The 20,304-nt window shown below is 32.1% G+C and overlaps 2 protein-coding genes across 2 annotated transcripts; one reads left to right on the top strand and one right to left on the bottom strand.

Annotated features, from left to right (window-relative positions):
• Window positions 1–9,449: 9,449 nt before the first annotated feature.
• On the top strand, window positions 9,450–15,394 carry LOC111284235 (protein argonaute 4-like). Its single transcript, XM_089761823.1, has 22 exons — window positions 9,450–9,680; window positions 9,784–9,989; window positions 10,064–10,287; window positions 10,383–10,520; window positions 10,602–10,699; window positions 10,793–10,890; window positions 11,044–11,215; window positions 11,313–11,429; window positions 11,506–11,613; window positions 11,750–11,812; window positions 11,898–12,011; window positions 12,125–12,293; window positions 12,385–12,497; window positions 12,639–12,776; window positions 12,909–13,039; window positions 13,315–13,380; window positions 14,016–14,079; window positions 14,230–14,341; window positions 14,434–14,507; window positions 14,820–14,914; window positions 15,004–15,035; window positions 15,219–15,394. The coding sequence occupies exons 1-22, from the start codon at window positions 9,450–9,452 to the stop codon at window positions 15,392–15,394; spliced, it is 2,739 nt and encodes a 912-aa protein (XP_089617949.1).
• Window positions 15,395–17,275: 1,881 nt separating this feature from the next.
• On the bottom strand, window positions 17,276–19,689 carry LOC111285803 (la-related protein 1A-like). Its single transcript, XM_089761828.1, has 5 exons — window positions 18,962–19,689; window positions 18,694–18,883; window positions 18,478–18,547; window positions 17,664–17,768; window positions 17,276–17,555 (listed from the first exon to the last, which is right to left on the bottom strand). The coding sequence occupies exons 1-5, from the start codon at window positions 19,017–19,019 to the stop codon at window positions 17,388–17,390; spliced, it is 591 nt and encodes a 196-aa protein (XP_089617954.1). The 5' UTR covers window positions 19,020–19,689; the 3' UTR covers window positions 17,276–17,387.
• Between the last annotated feature and the right edge of the window lie 615 nt (window positions 19,690–20,304).

The raw sequence follows: 20,304 nt of genomic DNA, 5'->3' as shown, positions 1-20,304 counted from the left end.
AAAAAACAAAAACAAAAAAAGGGAAAAAAGAGTTCATACCACTTGTCACAGGTCGAGACTTAAGCTCCGAACCCGCGTGGCTCTGAGACCCGGACATTCACCCTTCCGACGTCTTAAATCAGCCTACTTGCCACGGTTTACACCCTTGTGAGGTATTGTCCGCTCTGGCCCCCCCTGGCCTCACGATTTTGTCCTACAAAAGGTGCCTCACAAGGCGAAGATGGTGTGAACCCTTATATACCTCAGGGACCCTCCTATTATGTTCGATGTGGGATTCAGGACTCTTTCTTAGGTCCGTGACATTATCCCGCACCCAACCTCGTGACGCCCTCGTCACGGAAGCTGGCCACCCTGCCTACCTCCCTTGAGGCGCTTGGCGTGGATCGAACGGTATAAGGCTGGCTCTGATACCAATTTTGTCACGCCCCGAATCGAGACATAACACAGCCATATTACCTTGAAGTAAAACCCCAAAACAATACGAAGCCTAATCCATAACCATTGAACACCTCTCAAATATAAAATATTCTCATTAAGTAACATAGCTAGATAACAAGTCTCCAAAGGTTCAAAGTAGAGTATTACAACTAAAATAAACAATACTTCATAAAATCCTATATTTTTAAGTAGTTCTCCAATGCTCGATTCTTCTAGCTTTTCTCAAGCTAATCATACTTATCATTCATAACATCTGTAAAAAAAAAAAAAGAAAATAGGGAATGAGCAAACCACAGCTCAGTAAGTAAAGGCTCACACACCTTACCGGATCAAACATCATTTTCATATATGTCATATAGATCATTCAAAACATTTGTCAAATCATAATGTCAAAATATGTCACTTCATAAATCATTACAAAATATGCTTTCATTCAAATATCATAATCAAACCAAATCATGGATCAATCATTAAAAATCATCGTAAATCATCATCATAATTCAAATCGTTAGCTACGGTCACTGCTATAACCCGTGACATTGGCCGTATCGACAATTTCATTCTCATGATCATTGCTAACTATTATAACCCGTTAGCCAGGGCTTACGCTAACTACTATTACCCGTTAGCTAGGGTCGTATGATCATGTCTTTGCTAACTACTATTACCCATTAGCCAGGGTCGTAGAACTAAGTTCTGGTGTCGATGATCCCACTTCCCAGGGATGTAAAAATGTAGCCATCACAAAATCATTCTTTAAATATAAATCATTTTCTCATTTCATTCATAAGCATGATCCATCATTTACATAACGAAAACACAAAATAATCATATGCTTGATCCTATTTTCATACATCGAAAATAAAGAAATAAAACATTCTTTCATTTAGAAACATATATATACATAGATTCGAAAACAAGCAAAGTGTGTGAGATTCTACTTACCTTCTTCTGATTCCACTTACCTTCTTCTGATTCCACCACCTAATTTTTCTCCCTCAAAATTTAGTGGCCTATTGAAGATAATTCCAACATAACAATAATTAATCAACCCATTTAAGGCCACTTATACCAAAACAATTAAGTTAAACAAGTAATAACTCGAGTAATTAATTCTGGCAGTTTGCGCTACTTTCACTAAAATGATCATAACTCAAGATATCCAATTCGGAATTAAAATCCTATTAATGCGTTAGAAACTAGACTTGACAAGCTTTCTAACCATATATGGCTCATCTCGTGATTCTTTGTGGATTAATTATAACAATTTTTGTAATCCACGTCATATGCTGCTGCCAGACAGCCTATATACCTTTTCATAAAAATTACGTATTTATTCAAAGGTAACTCCAAATTCAATTTCACTTACTTCATTGGAAAGTAGACTAATTGAAAACCTAGAAGGTGGCTTGAATTGGATGAAAGCGATTTGGATACAGCATCACATGAAAGGCATACCAAAGACAATGAATTTCAAAGAGCTCCAAGGTATTGAAGCATCATGTTTTGGTTGAATTTTTAAAGAAATTCAAGATTTGTTGTCATGATTATCTGATTGTTGGGCATAGCTATCCCAAATAGTCACCTTTATACACCTTCATCTTGTTCCTAACCGTCTTTTATAATTTACTGCTTATCCAAATAAATGATATTTGTCCTATTTTTCACTTTCAATATATATTTGTCATTTTTCTCTTTATATCTTGCCATGAATAGAAAAAGCGCATAACTTGCATCTCATATTTTAAAATTGAGATAATAATTAATAATTAAACAAAGTCATAAAAAATTATGTGTTACTTTGAAAAAATTAAAAAAGACAAGGACCAAAGATGAACTTTTCCAAATAAAAGAGAATCACTGATTTCAAAAGCTTTCCTTATGATGAAAATAAATGCTTACTCGGGGTAATGAAGGATACTTTCCTTGCTAGAGGCATATAGAAATAAGAATATGGATGAAAGCTGTGAAAACCTTAATACCATGATGGATGTCCCATTTGCATCCTAGATAAGGTATAAATTCATATCAATGCATGCTCATTCATCACAGGTTTCGATCTTAGCTCAGATCAGATCATTTTTAGGCTCGTGGTATTGTCTCAATTATTAATCTACAACCTTAACTTGGTCTTGGTTCAGACATGTGGCATTGTCCCAATCATCCAATTTTTTCTCAAGTTAAATCATTTTTAGACTTACGATATCATCTCGATCATTAATCTATGACCTCAACTCGATCTTGGTCGCCTTCAAACTCACGCTATCATCCTAGTCATCCAATATCGACTTAGGTCAAATCATTTTCGAACTCACGACATCATCTCAGTCATTAATCTATGATCTCGACTCGATCTTAGTCACCTTCAAACTCATGTATCATCTCAATCATCTGATCTCAACTTAAGTTAGATCATTTTCGAACTTGTAACATAATCTCAGTTATTAATTTACTACATTGACTTGATATTAGTCATCTTCAGACTAGCGGTATCGTCCCAGTTATTCGATCTTGACCTAGGTCAGATCATTTTTAGACTCACGGAATCACCCTAATCATTTGGTCCCGATTTAGCCTAGATCATATTTTCAATTAGCGGCTCAGTTCGATCAATTTCTCTTGCTAATTTGACTCAAACAGAGTAGGTGTCTAGGTCTTTGCATCATCTTTGTCTAACAGCGATGTATAAAGAGGGGCAACTGTAGACACCTATTTGTATTCGGGGTAAATCTAGGTTGATTTTCCTTATTATCATCACTTTGTTATTATTATAGTATAATATGTTATACAATATTATAGTATATTATTATTATTATTATTATTATTATTATTATTATTATTATTATTATTATTATTATTATTATTATTATTATTATTATTATTATTATTATTATTATTATTATAGTATAATACCTTATACTATATTATAGTATATTATTATTATTATTATTGTTATTATTATTGTTGTTGTTGTTATTGTTGCTGTTGTTGTTGTTGTTATTATTATTATTATTATTATTATTTACGTTTTTATTTTTTTTCCTTTTTTCCTTTTTCAATCAAATCTGCTTGTGAGTAAGGAAACCCGAATCTGAAATTGGTTAGGCCAAAATCTCATCAATATGGTCAACGATCTTTAATGTAAAATCAAATGACTATAACTTCTAAAATCAAATCAAGACCTAAGATCATATTAAGATAGAACCAATCCTAGGATTCAAGCCTGGATTGATTCTATCTATTTGCCAAAAATATTCCTAAAACTACCTATAAATAAAGTCAAGAATCAAAGGAACAACACACGGAGATTTTAGGGAGGAAAGTCTGAAAAGTTCTAAGCAGTGAGAGTGTTCTAGAATTTTGATTTTGGATTTTTGTGTTCGATTTAAAGTTTCTGGGATAGCATTTAGATTTCTAGAGTTATAGAAAGGTTCTAGTGAATTTTTGGAGCTTTCTGGGAAAATTTGAGATCTTTTTAGGGATTTTCGAGAAAATCTAAATTTTTTAAAGAACACATGAATTTTTCAATGAGTTTTTTGACGATCAGTTGAATTGTTTGATTACATTCTGACCAAATTTCCAGAAACTGATGAAAAACTCAATTTTTTATTGAATTTTGGGTTTGTTTTAGAGAGAGGCCAAAGCTTTTAGAAGCTAGAGAGAGAAAAAACTTGAGGATTTTGAGAAAAAAGGTTGAGGATTGCCTTTTATACCATTCCAAAATAACAGCATTTTGAAAGCCCCTAACCCTCGCGTTTACCCAATGACCCACGTGTCAACTTACACTTTGAACCAACCCGAATTGCAGGTTTTTCTTTTTTATTTTCATTTTATTTTTTGAATTTTTTTTAAGTTTTTATTTTACTTTCATTTTTTTATTTTTTTAATTTTACTGGTTTTCATAAAAAAAATCTTTTCAAGAAAACAAAATAAAACAAAAAAAAATTTTTCAAATGAAATAAAATAACGAAATCTTTTTCAAGAAAAAATATTTCGAAATAAGTTTTCAAAATAAAAAAAAAAAACAAAAAGATCTTTTTAAGTCCTCAAAAAATATTTATAAAAAAAATTATTTCAATAAAAAATATAAAAAATTTGTGAAAAAGCTTTTCAAAAAGGTTTATGGAATCCACCAAACTATTGAAAAATTTTATAAATCATTTTTTAAAAAAATAAATAAATAAAAAATAAAAAATAATTTTTATCCTCTAAACTATTGGAGAATTACTTCAAATTAAATTTTATCAAACTATTTGGAGACTTAGTGAAATTTCAAAAAATTTTCACAAATCTTTTTGCAATGAAATTTCACTAAACTATTGGGAGATCTACCTCAAAGTAAGTGCTACTAAACTATTGAGAAACTTTACTGTTTTTTTAAAATAAAATACTTTAATAAATCCAATGATGAAGTCTCTTCAGAGTATGATACTATTATCCATAAATACTTTTGAAGTAAGAGAATTATCTTAAATTGCTACCAAACTATTAAGATAATTTTAAGACTAATTTTTAATTTTTAATATTTTGGTAAATTATAAATATTTTTTAGGCTTGGATAATTTGAAATCAAACTGGTACTATCCTATGGATAGACGTTATGGGGGTGCTATAACATTCCCCACACGTAACCGTGCTCCCGAATCTAAACTCTGGTTTCATAAATCAGATTTGATCAAGTGATCAATCACACCTAAATAAAAAATATTAGTGACGACTCCTCTAATTCATATCCAGTGGTAAGTGTACGGATTTATACATTATGACATATTAAAATGCATGACACCTTGGATTTTTTCGTTCACCAAAAACTTTGGTTTTTATATATTTATATTATATTTAAGCTTGGTAAATATATAAATTTTGAATTAAAAACTTAATTAAATTGGTTCATACAATTATTATTAAGAAGTAGTATTCAACAAATGTAAATTTTAAATCTCAATACATACAACAGATTTCTTAAACCCTATATTTGGACCTATTTTATATAAAAAAAATAACTTTTAATAATATATTTAAGTAAAAGTTTTTTTAATGAATTAAGTTAACCTCAGTAAATGTGTATAAATAAACAAATATTGATATAAGAAAATTACAGAACCAACTTCCCTAGTAAAAGTACTCATTTAACTAGCTTGTTGTGCCTAAGAATAGGTACATGAAAAACACTCGTTACTCTTTTATATATTTGAGAAGGATTAAGAAATAATTATCGAGCAGATCAATATGTAATTTTTCAAAAGTCCCTAAAGCAAACATTGAAGCTATAGGAATTCGATTAAGTTGTGAAATAGGTAACATCTAAACCTATTTGCATGTATATATTACGGCTTTTAGGTTTTATAAAAAAGACTAAAATAGGGATTTAGACATAGTATTCACAAAATTTTATATTTTAATTGTGTCTATTTATTTTCATATTCTCTTTATTAAAAAAATTTAGTCTTTGTTTCTTATTTTGATATATTTGTTATTAATATTTATTTATTTTATAATTAAATTTTAATCACTAAAATTAAAATATAATGCATATAACTATCGATAACTTTTAATATCTTCATTTTAAGAAAAATCTTGCTAATCGGTGGTTAAATTTTAATACTATTTATTCATCATTTTAATTTTTTGTTTTTAAAATAAAAAATAAAAGCATGAACTAAATGAAATTTTAAAAAAAATCACATCACCTAATTTATTTTAGTTGTATTTGTTGAAACATCTTTTTCACACTACTACTAATAATCGATTTAATTCCCTTCGCCAATTTGTAAACATTACCATTATTTTACCTATTTTGAATAAATGTAACATCTAATATCATAATTATAAGTCTAACATTTATATTGCCACTATTAGAAAAATTTTAGAGAATTAACAATCGAAAATTATAAATATTTTGATTTTGATAATTGTATGTGATAAAGATAACTACAAGAAAATAAAAAGATGTCTATGATACTTCAAAAAAAATTGTCTACCAATACAAGAATTTATGAAATTAAGTCTTTAGGATAAAATCATTTATGGATAGATAAAAAAATTTTCAACATATTTTTTGTGAAAAAATATTTAATTATTGAATTGGAAGTGGTTGATAAAATATTTAAAGTTTAATATAAGAAAAAATATACTCCTATAAAAAGTTGTATAATTACTCCATACAATTTGTAATTTTGAATATCTTAAACTACCCCAACATATCTTGCAAAATCACATCACAGTTATATATGTAAGTACATGGTCCCAACACTATTTTTCTTTTTATTTTTCATTTTTTATCCAAATCACCCTTCTCCACCCAATCCAATTTTTTTTACCCAACAAATTCGCAATTTTGATATCTCAATTAACCTAGAACCATCAAATTGAAATTTTAGTAAGTGATTTAAGATAAATAATAAAACAATAAATATAAATCAATTTATTTTCAAATTAAAAATACATCAAATAAAATAAAATTCATTATTATATGACACAAAGTAACTTTTTAAGATTGTACATATATGTCAATAATATAAGTCATCTATATTAAATATTTTATTTTTACTAAAGATTTTAACTTTTATATATTTATGTAAAATGATTAATTATGCCAATTAATACTTTTTTAATAAATGATTATTGCTATGCGACTATAGTATAGTAAAATTAATTTGTCTTAGTTCAAACATTTTATTTTAGATAAGTTTTAGTTGTCTTTAATAAAAAAGTAATGACTTTTTTAATATATTTGGTACCATTCCTATATCTTAAGTTTATATAATGAGTTTATATTTGACACATAATCAGTATATAAATTTTATATATAATCACTAAATAAAATGAAATCATTTTATTAATGAGCAAATATCAATTTTTAAAATAAATATGTAAAAATTAATTTTAACAAAATTTACATATTAATGAAGTGATATTATTTGATTCATCTTATTAATAATAATATTTAATTCACTGATAACGTATAAAATTTATATACTAGCAATGCATCAATATAAACACCTATATAATTATTGAAAAAACCAAAATCATTCAAAAAATTTTCATGCATATTATGAATAAAGTGTTGACCAGGTGGACGGTGCAGATGTGGTAAAGCAGCATAATCGTGCAAGTCGCGATGCAGAGGATATAAATTAAGGCAAAGACAAAGACGGGTGGTCCCTGGGGGTTCATTTCACTCGCTTTATAGCTTTTTTCGTGAGAGAAAAAAAACGATAAGGGGATATTTGTATTTGAGAGTCTCTTTGAGTTTTAGGGTTTCTATCTTTCATTTGCTCTCCAACTTTCAGGTTTTTTTTTCTCTGAAACCTGTTTGGTTTCAGTGTTTTTCTCTTGTGTTTTTCATCTTTGGACTTTTTTTACTGGTTTTTTGAGGTATTTTTGAAAGTTCCTTTGTTCTTGAAAAATTTTAAACGTTGTTCATTGCAATGCTGCTTCAGTGGGTGGTTTTGCAAGGGTTTTCTTCTTTTTTGAGTATGATCTGTGCTTCGTTGCCATTTTTTGTTTCTATTTTTTCAACAAACGCTTAAAGTTTGCACCTTTTTAGCTGTTTTTTTTTTTTTTTTTCTATTTTTAAAGACTAGTTTTTCGTTAGTGCATAGCACTTTTCTATTTTTAAAGACATATACCTTTCGTAACCTTGTTATTTTATTTTATTATTCAGTTCTTTTACAGTAAAAAAGGTTGCTTTTTTGTCATCTTATCATCAAGCCATTAGAAAGCTGTGCATTTTTGCTTCAGTTGGGATTTTTAACTCCGTTTACAAGCTTTTTGTCGCTTCATGTACTCTTCCTCTGCAGCTATAGTCTTTTACTGTCTTTTGATGTGCTAAAGGTATTTACTTTCTGGTATATTTTCGTTCTACCCCTTAAATGATGCAATATATTTGGTTAAAGTTTTGACTTTTATGCTAAAAACAGTACCTTTTTGCCTCTTCATGTTAACCTTTTTAGTGCATAGCCAGCCTTGGTACCTCTGCGTTCAAGCTCAAATTCTTAAAGGTTTCTTTTTTTTGGTACTCTGAAGGGTTTCTTTTTCTTTTATATTACCATTTGTGCTTATTTCTCTTTTTTTTTTTTTTTCTTGTGGAAGTTCCAGCATTCATCATCATACGCTTTTTTATTTTTTTTCTACAGATCCTCTGATTTTTAGGTAATATTGGTATCCTTCGAAAACACGTCTTTCATGTGCATGCATGTGATTTTCTAAGCATTTTGTGAGGAAAAAAAAATCTCATTTTTAAATATTATATAGTTTTGGTGCTTTGATTTTTTTTTTTGATGTATGAGCATATTGACTTTGTTTTTCGTTTTGGCGAATGAGCATATTGTTAAAAAAAAAAAATCTCATTTTGAATATGTAGGTAGAAAAAAAAATCTTATTTTGAGTATATTAGTAAAAAAAAATCTCATTTTGTTGTTTTCACTTTGTTAAGATAATATATCACATGAAAACATAACATAAATATAATACAAATAAAAGAATACGAAATACAATATTAATAAATAACACGAAAAAAATATGATTTATAATTTTAATAATAATTATATATGAGTTTAACAAAATTAAAAACCATATTTCATATTTTTTTATTTATATTAATTGTTACACATAATTTTTATAAAATACATGAAATTTAGTATTTACACGATACAGATACAAAAATTTTCAATTTAATTTTTAAGTCATTATTCTATTTTCTGAATTCTTTAAATTTCTTTTTGGATTTCTCTTAGGATATTTAAAGTTAAAAAAAAAATACAATCTTATAAAGAAAAATCATATATATAAATAAACACTATCTAATTTAAGTGAACTAAATACTAAATTATATAGAATGACGAGTTTTAAAATTGTGATATGTCAAGAGTGATTGCTTCTAATTTTCTCTCTTTTGTTGGTAATAACTAATATTACCTACTTTTTAGGGAATCTGTCTTGTAGCTAATCTTAAGTGCTTACTATATTTTATTTTTCTTTCATGTAAGAAAATTTTTCTTGGTTAGGAAATGGACTCGTCTGAGGATGAGGGAAGTGGGACAACAGGCACTCTCCCTCCTCCCCTAACTCTGCCGCGCAATGCAGTACCAAACGAATCAGAATCTGAACCTGCAAAGAAGGTTGTACGTGTCCCAATGGCCAGGAAAGGTTTTGGATCTAAAGGGCAGAAGATATCTATTCTCACAAATCACTTCAAAGTGAATGTTGGAAGTGTTGATGGACATTTCTTCCATTACAGTGTACGTAATTGCTTACTTCGCTCTGCTTCTCTTTTTTTTTTCTCATTGGTAAATAGAAATTATTGATGCAAGTTTCTTCTTCTTTTGCATTTTGGTTCAACAGGTTTCTCTTTCTTACGAAGATGGTCGCCCAGTGGATGGGAAGGGTGTTGGAAGAAAGGTGATAGATAAGTTGCATGAGACCTACAGCAGTGAGTTGGCTGGAAAGGACTTTGCATATGATGGGGAGAAGAGTTTATTTACTGTTGGTCCTCTCCCAAGTACCAAGCTTGAGTTTCCTGTTGTACTTGAGGATGTTACATCCAACAGGTTGACGTGCACTTTAGATTGATTTGAAGTATTTATGCTGCTCCCATTCATTGTCATTAATTTTTTATGTATAGAAACAATAGGAATGCAAGCGCTGATGGCTATGAAAGCCCAAAAGAGCGTGGAAGGAAGATAGTAAGACGCATGCATCAGTCAAAGACTTTTAACGTGGAGATTAGCTTTGCCGCAAAGATTCCCATGCAAGCCATTCAAAATGCTCTGTATGGACAAGAATCAGAAAACTCACAACAAGCCCTGAGGGTGCTAGATATCATTTTACGGCAGCATGCTGCAAAACGGTGAGTTAAAATATGTGCCTGCATATTCTTTTCTCCACTTGTAGGTTTTGATCCCGGATATTATATTTATTCTGACATTACAATGACTTTCATGGGGGATGCCTACCCGTTCGCCAATCTTTTTTCCAAGATGATGAAAATAATTATACAAACATTGGCGGTGGTGTCCTAGGATGCAGGGGGTTCCATTCAAGTTTCAGAGCTACTCAAGGAGGCCTTTCACTGGCTATTGGTTGGAACCTTATCTCTCAGCGCTTTTGCAATTGTGTGCTTTGTATTGTTTGTTTAATTACTATTTCTCTTTGTGTTTCAGATGTATCAAATACAATGATAATTCGACCCGGTCCAGTATTGGATTTTTTACTTGACAATCAGAATATGAGAGATCCTCTCTGCCTGGACTGGAACAAGGTTATCAATAACTACATTTTTTAGCCAAGTGAATTAGAGTTCTTTGCATCAATTATTAATTATTAAACATCAATTGCTTGAAACCCTGAATAGGCTAAACAAGTGCTTAAAAATCTGAGGGTAAAAGTCAGACCATCCAATCTGGAGTACAAGATTACCGGATTGAGTGACCTTTACTGCAAAGATCAGATGTACGGTTTCCTGGTCTCACAATAATGCTGTTTCTTTGATTTGTGCTAAAATGGCTACTATTTAACTTTGAGCTTTTCCTACTACCATGTTGTGTAATACTTCAGTTTAAAGTTATTATTTTTTATTTGTTGTGTACTGTGTCCATAATGCAGGTTCTCATGGAAGCAGAAGAGTACGAAGAATGAGACTGGTGAAGCTGAGACTGTAGAGATTACTGTTTATGAATATTTTGTCACCCATCGCAAGATACAGTTGGATTATTCTGCAGATTTGCGATGCATTAATGTTGGCATGCCAAATCGGCCAACATATATTCCTATGGAGGTGAATGGGTGCATTGTGGTTTTGTTTTGTTACAAGATATATGCTTAGCAACTAATTCTTGTCTATGATTTGTTGTGCACCTGTTGCAATGCCATAGCTCTGCACTTTGGTGTCCTTGCAACGCTACACAAAAGCGCTATCCACTTTCCAAAGAGCTTCGCTAGTCAAAAAATCAAGGCAGAAGCCTCAAGAAAGACTGAGTATCTTGTCTAACGTAGGTCTATTATAAGCTTTTGACTCTAACATTCCACTTGTTCTACAACTGATGAGTGTTGCAAATTTTTGTGCAGGCTTTGCATAACAGTAATTATGGTGCGGAACCAATGCTGCGTTCATGTGGTGTTTCTATCAGCTCTAATTTCATCCAAGTGGAAGGCCGTATTCTGCCAGCTCCATGGGCAGGTTAATGATATTTATCTTTCTGAATTTTGTTTGTTTCTTTGATATTTTGTACATGTATGCTGGTTGTTGAGGGTTATTTTAATGATCCTTCTTTTAGATCTACATGCCAGTTGAGTTATCTTTTGATGACAGATAAGAGTGGGCGATGGTGAACATTTCTTGCCACGGAATGGGCGATGGAATTTCAACAATAAGGTCTATAGCTTCTTTGCTTTTGCAGCCTTCTATCTTACATATGTTTCATCTCTTGTTTCTCAACAGTTCAGTTATGCTTTCGTAGAGATTTGTGGAGCCAACTAGGATTGAAGATTGGGGTGTTGTTAACTTCTCGGCACGTTGTGATGTAAATAAACTTGTGCGGGATCTGATGAGATGCGGAGAAATGAAAGGAATTGTAAGTTTGTTGTCTAATTTTTGTACTGGTTGTATTGGTATTGTCAGTCAGCACATACAAAGTTATAGAATTCAACTTGTTGGCTCAAGTTCTTTTCCATGTCTCTTTTTCAGCGTGTAGATAGTCCATTAGGTGTGTTCACAGAGATGAATGAGAACAGACGTCTCTCTCCTTTGGGTAGAGTGGAGAAGATGTTTGATGAGCTGCAATCTAAACTTACTCATAAAACTCCACGGTTCCTTCTCTGTCTGCTGCCCGATAGGAAAATTTCCGGTCTTTATGGTGTGCACAAACGCATCTGTTCATAACATTGTCTATGCATGTTTTTCTTCAAGTCTTTTGCTTACGTTGTAAGTTCAATGAATTTTCTAAGGTCCATGGAAGCGAAAGAATCTGGGTCACTTTGGCATAGTCACTCAGTGTATGGCTCCAACTAGGTTCAATGACAAGTACCTTACGAATCTGCTTCTCAAGATCAATGCAAAGGTCTGCTTCCGTCCAATGAATTTTTTTTTTTTTTTAACTTGAGTCATTCCTCTGGTTGCGGTTCTAATCTTCTGTAGTTAAACCAGTAGGGTTATTGTTCTATTTATAATTAAACCTGCTAATATCATAATCTGCTCACAGCTCGGAGGACTGAATTCAATGTTATCAATTGAACAAACGCTTTCATTCCCTGTCGTTTCAAGTGTTCCAACTATGATCCTTGGCATGGGTGTGTCACATGGCTCTCCTGGGCAGTCCGATGTCCCGTCAATAGCTGCGGTAGGGAAGATCTTATTCCTTATCATTGGGTTTCTTGAGTTTCAATCAATTGCAAGCAGTTATAGAGATGTGAATTGGCAGTCTCTCTGTACTACAAATTTTGTGAGATTTTTTAATTGTATTTAATTGTAGGTGGTTAACTCCAGGCAGTGGCCTTCGATTTCCCGCTATAGGGCATCTGTTCGGACACAGTCACCCAAGGTTGAAATGATAGATTCACTATTCAAACGAGTGTCTGACCAGGTGGATGGAGGTCTTATGAGGTACGTTTCAATCTTAAAGTTATTTGACTAACGAAGGGACAAGTATTGGCCAAAATAAGGACATCGTTTATCCAAAAAAAGGGACAAGTTATTTGCTGAAAATTGATTTTTTATATCCTTATTATTGTTTCTCTCTTCTTGCTTGAGGCGTCATTGGGGGTGTGTTGTAATAAGAATATGTTATTCTGCTGGTAATCATTTGTGTCGTAGTATTTTAACTTTTGAGAATATAATGTTTATAGTTTGTGTACCTAACGTATTTTCTTTGATATCAGGCAGGCTGTATTGGACTTTTATAGAAGTTCAGGACAGAGAAAGCCTACTCAAATCATCATATTCAGGTTTCTTATTTTACATTTTTGCTGTTTCTCACGTTCATTCTATATAATATCAATATTCTAAATCATACATTTTGAAAGAATACATTTTTAGGTAACTCAGGGATGCAAAATTTGGTTTTCCTAGTTCTTAATTGCCACGGCTTGGTCTCTGCTTTGCAAACTCCATTTGTATTGACTTCAAGTAATGGGTGTATTTATTCTTTTAAATCATCTTTTTACTTGTGAAATGCTGTATTGATATTCAAGTATATTTGATTTGCTTAGTCTCTTCATGTTGCTTACAGATTGTACAACTTGTCCTTTAAACTTTTAATCAACCTAGCATGTTCCTTGCTGCCTGCTGTTTGAAATGCTTCAGAACATTCTCATTTTTTAGCCTTTTCTATTATCCTAATTTTCTGCTCTGGCTATATGACTTAAAATGATGTAAATCCCAGCTAATGCCCTAACTAAGATTTAGATTTCTGTTCTGTATAGTTGGGTCCTATGAATGTAACATTTCTTATGAACCATCATATCTCTTTACATATTTCTTGTAATCTAGTTTGTGGTTATTTTGCTGATCTTTCTGTTACATTTTATTCGGATGCTAATGCAATATTGCTTACTTGCTCATTATTCTTGGTTCAACTCAGGGATGGGGTTAGCGAGTCACAGTTCAACCAAGTTTTGAACACTGAACTGGGTCAAATTATTGAGGTATGCAGTAGTGCCCTTCAAAACTGAAAATTGTACATTTCTTTTTTAGTTATTCATGCAAAAAAAGTAAGAAAATTGTGCTAGTTATAAATCAGTCTTAAGATGATAGTGCTTGGGATAAAACATCTCTGGTTAACGTTTGCTTTATAGGCTTGCAAGTTTCTTGATGAGAATTGGAACCCCAAGTTTGTGGTCATTGCAGCACAAAAAAGTCATCATACAAGGTTTTTCCAGCAGGGATCTCCTGATAATGTTCTACCTGGTGAGGCTCACTCATTATTTGATGCATGTCATCTGGTACCTCTGTTATAGTTGTTAAAATCGATCTTTTTTTTTTTTTTAATTATTATGCAGGAACTGTGATAGACAACACAATTTGTCATCCACAGAACAATGACTTTTATCTATGTGCACATGCTGGAATGACTGTAAGTTTTTTCTAGAATTGTGTTTCAGTTGATGAATGGTTGTTGATTTTGCAATTTTGTCTCACTTAATTGGTCAGATATTGCCAACTACATTTGTACTTGCCTTCTCTATCCATAATTCATTGTTTGTATTTTAAGGCTGTCATGTATGTTTTGTTGTGAAAGAAAACTTACAACTGAGATTAAAGTTCCAATTGTGGTTCGTTTCCTCATCCAAGTTGTGCTCGATGCTTTTGCTGTGTCTTATGGGTATAGCCCTTCATCTTTTATTATAATGTTGCTTTGTTTTTATAATTTGTGTTTGCTGTTCAGGGAACCACAAGGCCTACCCATTATCATGTTCTCTTAGATGAGAGTGGATATTCGGTCGACGATCTGCAGGAACTTGTCCATTCTCTATCATATGTGTAAGTGTATAATCATGTGTTGTAATTTCTTCATAGATGTTTGAAGCTGTAATCACTGTTGCATTCCTTGTAATCTCTTTCTAGTGCAGGTATCAAAGAAGTACCACTGCCATATCAGTAGGTAGGTATTCTGGTTGAGCTTGTTCCCTAGTGTTTATGATATGCTTTTTCTCAAACGCCAAGTTAATTTGGTTTACCTAATGATTTTCCCACTTGATCTCCAGAGAATAGTTTGCCGTTTTTTGCTTGATTCTGTATTTCCATCTCTTAAAGGTGTTTGTTTCAATCTTACTTTGGATTGCAGTTGCTCCTATTTGCTATGCGCATTTGGCAGCTTCGCAGTTGGGGACTTTCCTGAAGTTTGATGACGCTCCTGAGACATCCTCAAGCCATAGTGGGGTGACTGCTCCTGGAACCGTACCTGTTCCGCAGCTGCCGTGGTTGAACAAGAATGTCTCCGATTCTATGTTCTTCTGCTGAGACCTTTGGACCATGTTTTCTATAGGCTTTTGGTTTTACCAACAACTGATCTGAAACTCTTTTTAAGTATATTTAACCTTTAGAGTTAGGGCTATGGCAGACTTGTTCTGATGATGATGTGCTGTTCTCTGAATCATCATCCATTTTGATTATAAACTTTTTGGATGCTTAGCCCCTAACGTATCTAAAGATATGAATGCTTGACTAGGTAATTCACAGTGGCTTTTTCTGTTTGGTTTAGAGAAGTGGTTATACTACTGCCCTTTACTCTGTTCTCTTATTTACTGTTAGGCTAGGGTATCAGTTGCTTAACCAGTTAGATGTGGCTTCTGAGTAACTACTTTTGTTGGTTTCTGATGCTTAGAAAACTATACCACTTCTCTAGTATATAATGTAATGCTTTTCTGTGGCAAGAATGAGTCATATTTCTAGCTTATTTAATTTTTCAGGAAAGAGTTTGTCGGTTTTGGTAGGAAAAAAAATAGCATGCAAAAATTTATAGACAACACTTCCTGTTAAAAACGAATCTCCACTGTTTCATGTACCAAAGAAAAAAGAAACAGAAATATTTCAAAGGAGTATCCATTTCAAAACGATGGCAACCATAACAAGCAGGATCAACTTTCCAGAATGGTTTGATGCAGAGCCATTTGTCAGAGGAAAAGTTGGTGATTCTTGGAAATTAGGCAACTTTCATTCCTTTAAATCAGTAGCCGCGGCAGCTTATGAAGTAAAATGTTTTGCCTCTGAGATTGAACGCATCCTTACCTCCTTCGTAATGTTGTTGATGAAGATAGACCATTCAGTTTTTTAAACTACATCAAGATCTATGCAGACAACAGAACTTTGACGGTAATGCATTTAGGGCTTCATCCTCCCTTCAGGTAAACTATATTCAATTTTCTTCACTTACAAATGACATAATGGGGAGATTAAAGATGAAAGCACACCACACAACCTATTTCTTGTGTGACTAAGATGACTGGGTACTAATACAAAACAAAGACAAAATTCAAAAAGAGGTATAAGAGTAAATATTTTTAGTAGAACTTACCTAGACATGAGAATCAATTAAACAATAGAAGTTAGTTGTGCAATAGTTGATCTTTCATTTCATGTAAAACAGTCATTTAATAACTTAGAAAGTTCCGAAAGAAAGTCCACCTCACTGCAACCAATTCCCAACTTCTTCCTGTCACTCAGGCAGCGCTTATGAAACTTTAGGTACCTGAATGTAAAAACAACTGAATTAGCCAACTCTGCTTTTCAAGTGCTCATTCTCATTCTCTCCATCCTTATACACCTCTCTGAGCAAGTACAAGTACATGCAGAAGGGCTCTAGCACAGACCACAAAGAAAGTATGTTTTAGGTACAACAAAAATCTGACAAAGTCTTGAAAGTTATATGTGAACTGTGCAAAAGTATACAAAAATACATACATATATTAGAGAAAAAATCCACCATCCCTTACTTCTGTTGCTTGAAATCATTTTCTTCTAACAGCTGATAACTTGGATGCTGAAAAGGTGGAAATGGCTTTGGCAAGGAACCAACTGGTGGACTGCTAGAAAGAGTTCCATGTGGTGAACAGCTCAACTTCGAAGGCGGCCTAGAGCTCTAAAAAATGCTTAGACATCCATTAGCTATGGAAAACCTTAAAGTCTAGTCAAATAAATTAGGTTTCATGTATATTTGAAACCGGCAGTAACCTGTATTCTTGCACTCAAAAGCAAGAAAAAGTACAACTATTAGAAAACAAGCCAAAAGAACCTCAGTTACTCGTGACATTTAAAATGAAGAAACGGTCACTTAGAACTAACCCATAACTATCTGGAGGAGTAGAACCAAAGAAATATCCAACCAAATTACTTGGTGGACTTTCTGATATTATTGAAATTGAGTTGTGACTGGTTCCATGATTCTTAAGTTGCTGGAGAAAATTCTCTGTTTCTGGAATGAATGTTGCTTTGAGAAACCTTTATTTTGCTTCCTTCAGGAACTTGTTCCTCCAGACTCCACAAGACTACTGCTCCCAGCAGCGTTTTCACCTATCTTTGAATTTGATACTCCCAATGCACTCCTTGGAGACCTTGGATTTCCATCTTTATTCTCATAAATAGAGTTATTCTTTCTACGACTAAATCGTTTAATTTTCAGCTCCTGTTCATAACGGTCACCAGCAAGTAATTAGATTACAGAAAAAGACGCAACTTATAAATATGTACCATAAGACAGTTTTAAATAAATTAGAAAAGCTTATCCCTTGACCTGTTCATAGAAGTAAAGACCATCATTTATCACAGCATCAAGCTCACTGGATATGGACTTTGAATCTTTCGCACCAGCTTTTGGTCCTTCACCTGTCCCACTATTCTGCACATCAGAAGAAATGAGTACGTGCCATTAAAAGAAAAACAGAACCATTCGACTGTTTAATATGAGTAAAACATGATCCAAACAAAATGCATGATCACGGTGTAACCTAAAAACAGAGAAAGAACATACCAGTCTCGATAAAAAATAAGAATATCAGAAGAAATTGGGAGAAAAGAAATGCAAGAGGAGAGGAGAGGAGTGGACCAGAATGTCCTATCTTAATGTCTCTAAATTCTAAATTATTGCTGACGTGAAGAAAATGGTTATCTTTCTATTTGCAATTGGGAAAGAACACTGCCCTCTTGAATCAGTTTAGAATGCTTCAACTGCACAACATGGAAGTATTACATTATGCACGTATATGCTTCATAAATGCAATGTCTACGAAATAACAGATTTAGATGGGGTATTATATATATATATATATATATATATATATATATATTCTTTTTGAATTGTATTTCCTTTTATCTCAGAGTAAAGTCTGACATTCTTATCATTTTCTTATGACATCAGACAATCAATATGATACTATTGGATTGTCATGATATCAGACCAACTATCTTGAATTAGCAAGTAAATGCATAAACCTAGAAGTTAGAAGATCCCAAGAAGCTATTGCAACGACCCAATCTTTAAACATGAAATATAACAATAACAATTAACAAGGCATAAAATAAATTCATACAAAGCAGTACCACATTACCTGGGTAACAATCACAAGTCTCTGAACATCCTGATCGTTGATAATCATCTCGTCATCTTCATCATCCATTCTGAACAAAAAATGCCATTCAGAATTGAAGGGAAGGTTATTAGCATCTAGGTGTTTAAAACATGCCTTTAAACAGAAAGCAGAAATTTCCCTAACTCAACAATAAATGAGATGCTGTGCGAATTAAATATAAAAACAATCTAGTACCTTTTAAGTGCTGAGAGAGTCCTTAGTGTTTTTTGCTTGAGCTCTAGCTCTTCATCAAGCATAAATGTGTGTGCGAAATCATTTGATAGATCAGCAACATTTTGTGTTGTTACATCTGATAATAATTCCACACTTTCAGCTTTATGGTCAGTAAACCTTACAGACTCAACTCTTTGTAACTCTTCGACATCTGAGAATTTAATGTGGGAATCAGCAATTAATTTCCTGTTCAAGTCATCATTTCCACCATAAAATGCTCATTTCTCACCATTTAATAGACCTTGCGCAACTGCATGTTTTCTATTATTTTTACGTGTTACTTCCATAGGATTGCCCACAGCTGAAACATGCTCCAAGCTCCCACCATGCAATGTAAATTTATCATTTTCTTCAGAAGTGTTCCTTGAATTATCTTCATTCACATCACCATTTCCACATGAATCAGTGGCATTCTCTTCAAGTTGGTACGTAGTAGCCTGAGGTTCTGCTGACAATGTTGTCTTTGAACTAGCTGGAATCCACTTGGACCACTCATCACGTCTCCGTATCTTGTCACCCTATAATATCAATTACCAAGTAAAGACAAGGCCATCGAAGCAGAGAACAGCATCAGAAAAGGGGTGTCACTTGCCAATGTACCACAAAACAATTACAGATTATCAACATAAGTCTGTCCCCTCGAATTTAATTGATACAGATGACAGAACACACATTAAAACCTTAAGGTATGCATACCAGCAAAAACACCACCATTAGAAACTTGTTAAAAAGAGACTTCTTGACAAAACTATTATGAATTTGGTAAAATCATACATATACCGTAGATGTAATAAAATAACATTATTATTATTTACGTTTAAAAATTGGTTGACATTTGGCTCAGTCAATTGATGCATTGATACATACTACTTTATTGAAAGAACATGTTCAAATTTTCTTTCCATGAATAAAAAAAAGTCGGTAAGTGTCACAAACCCATTAGGCTTCTTAATTGGATAGAATATTTAATCAATATTTATTTTAAACTCATGTTATACATGGGGCAAGCAATTGTTTTATATTTTTTCTTACAAATACTATTATTACTCATAAAAAATTAGCATGTTTATTTTAAAAACACTATACTATTAATAAAAATTTATATTCCCATTATCATATTTAGCTAAAAATCTAATTTTAATAATATGAGTAGTAAATATGTGTGTAATAGTATTCTAAAAAAATTAAATCTAATGATAAAAAGACCTAATAATTTAATATGCAAATTTAACTTTTTTATCATAAAATTATAATTTAACAGATAAGACTGAATTCTTTTTTATCCTTGCCCTCTAACAAAATAACACATATATTTTGGAAAGGAATAAAAGTAAAGTAATTATTATGTATTAATGCATATACCATTTTTATTCTATTAGTGATTTCAATTAAGTTATTTGTGTTTTAAGTACTTTAAATTTCTAAATGGTACTACATGTTTTTATATCTTATAAGAAACCAAATTTTTTAGAAATTTTTAAAAATTTCAAAAATCCTTTTAAATAATATTTTAAAAGAAATAAATATGAAAACCTATGATATACAAGCAATGATTATTAATGTGGTTCATGA

Source organism: Durio zibethinus, chromosome 6 (assembly GCF_047325235.1).
Source record: "Durio zibethinus cultivar Kanyao isolate XHJ-2024 chromosome 6, ASM4732523v1, whole genome shotgun sequence".
Lineage (NCBI taxonomy): Eukaryota > Viridiplantae > Streptophyta > Magnoliopsida > Malvales > Malvaceae > Durio > Durio zibethinus.
The sequence above is the reverse complement of the archived record's forward strand: the minus strand, read 5'-3'. Positions and strand labels throughout refer to the sequence as shown.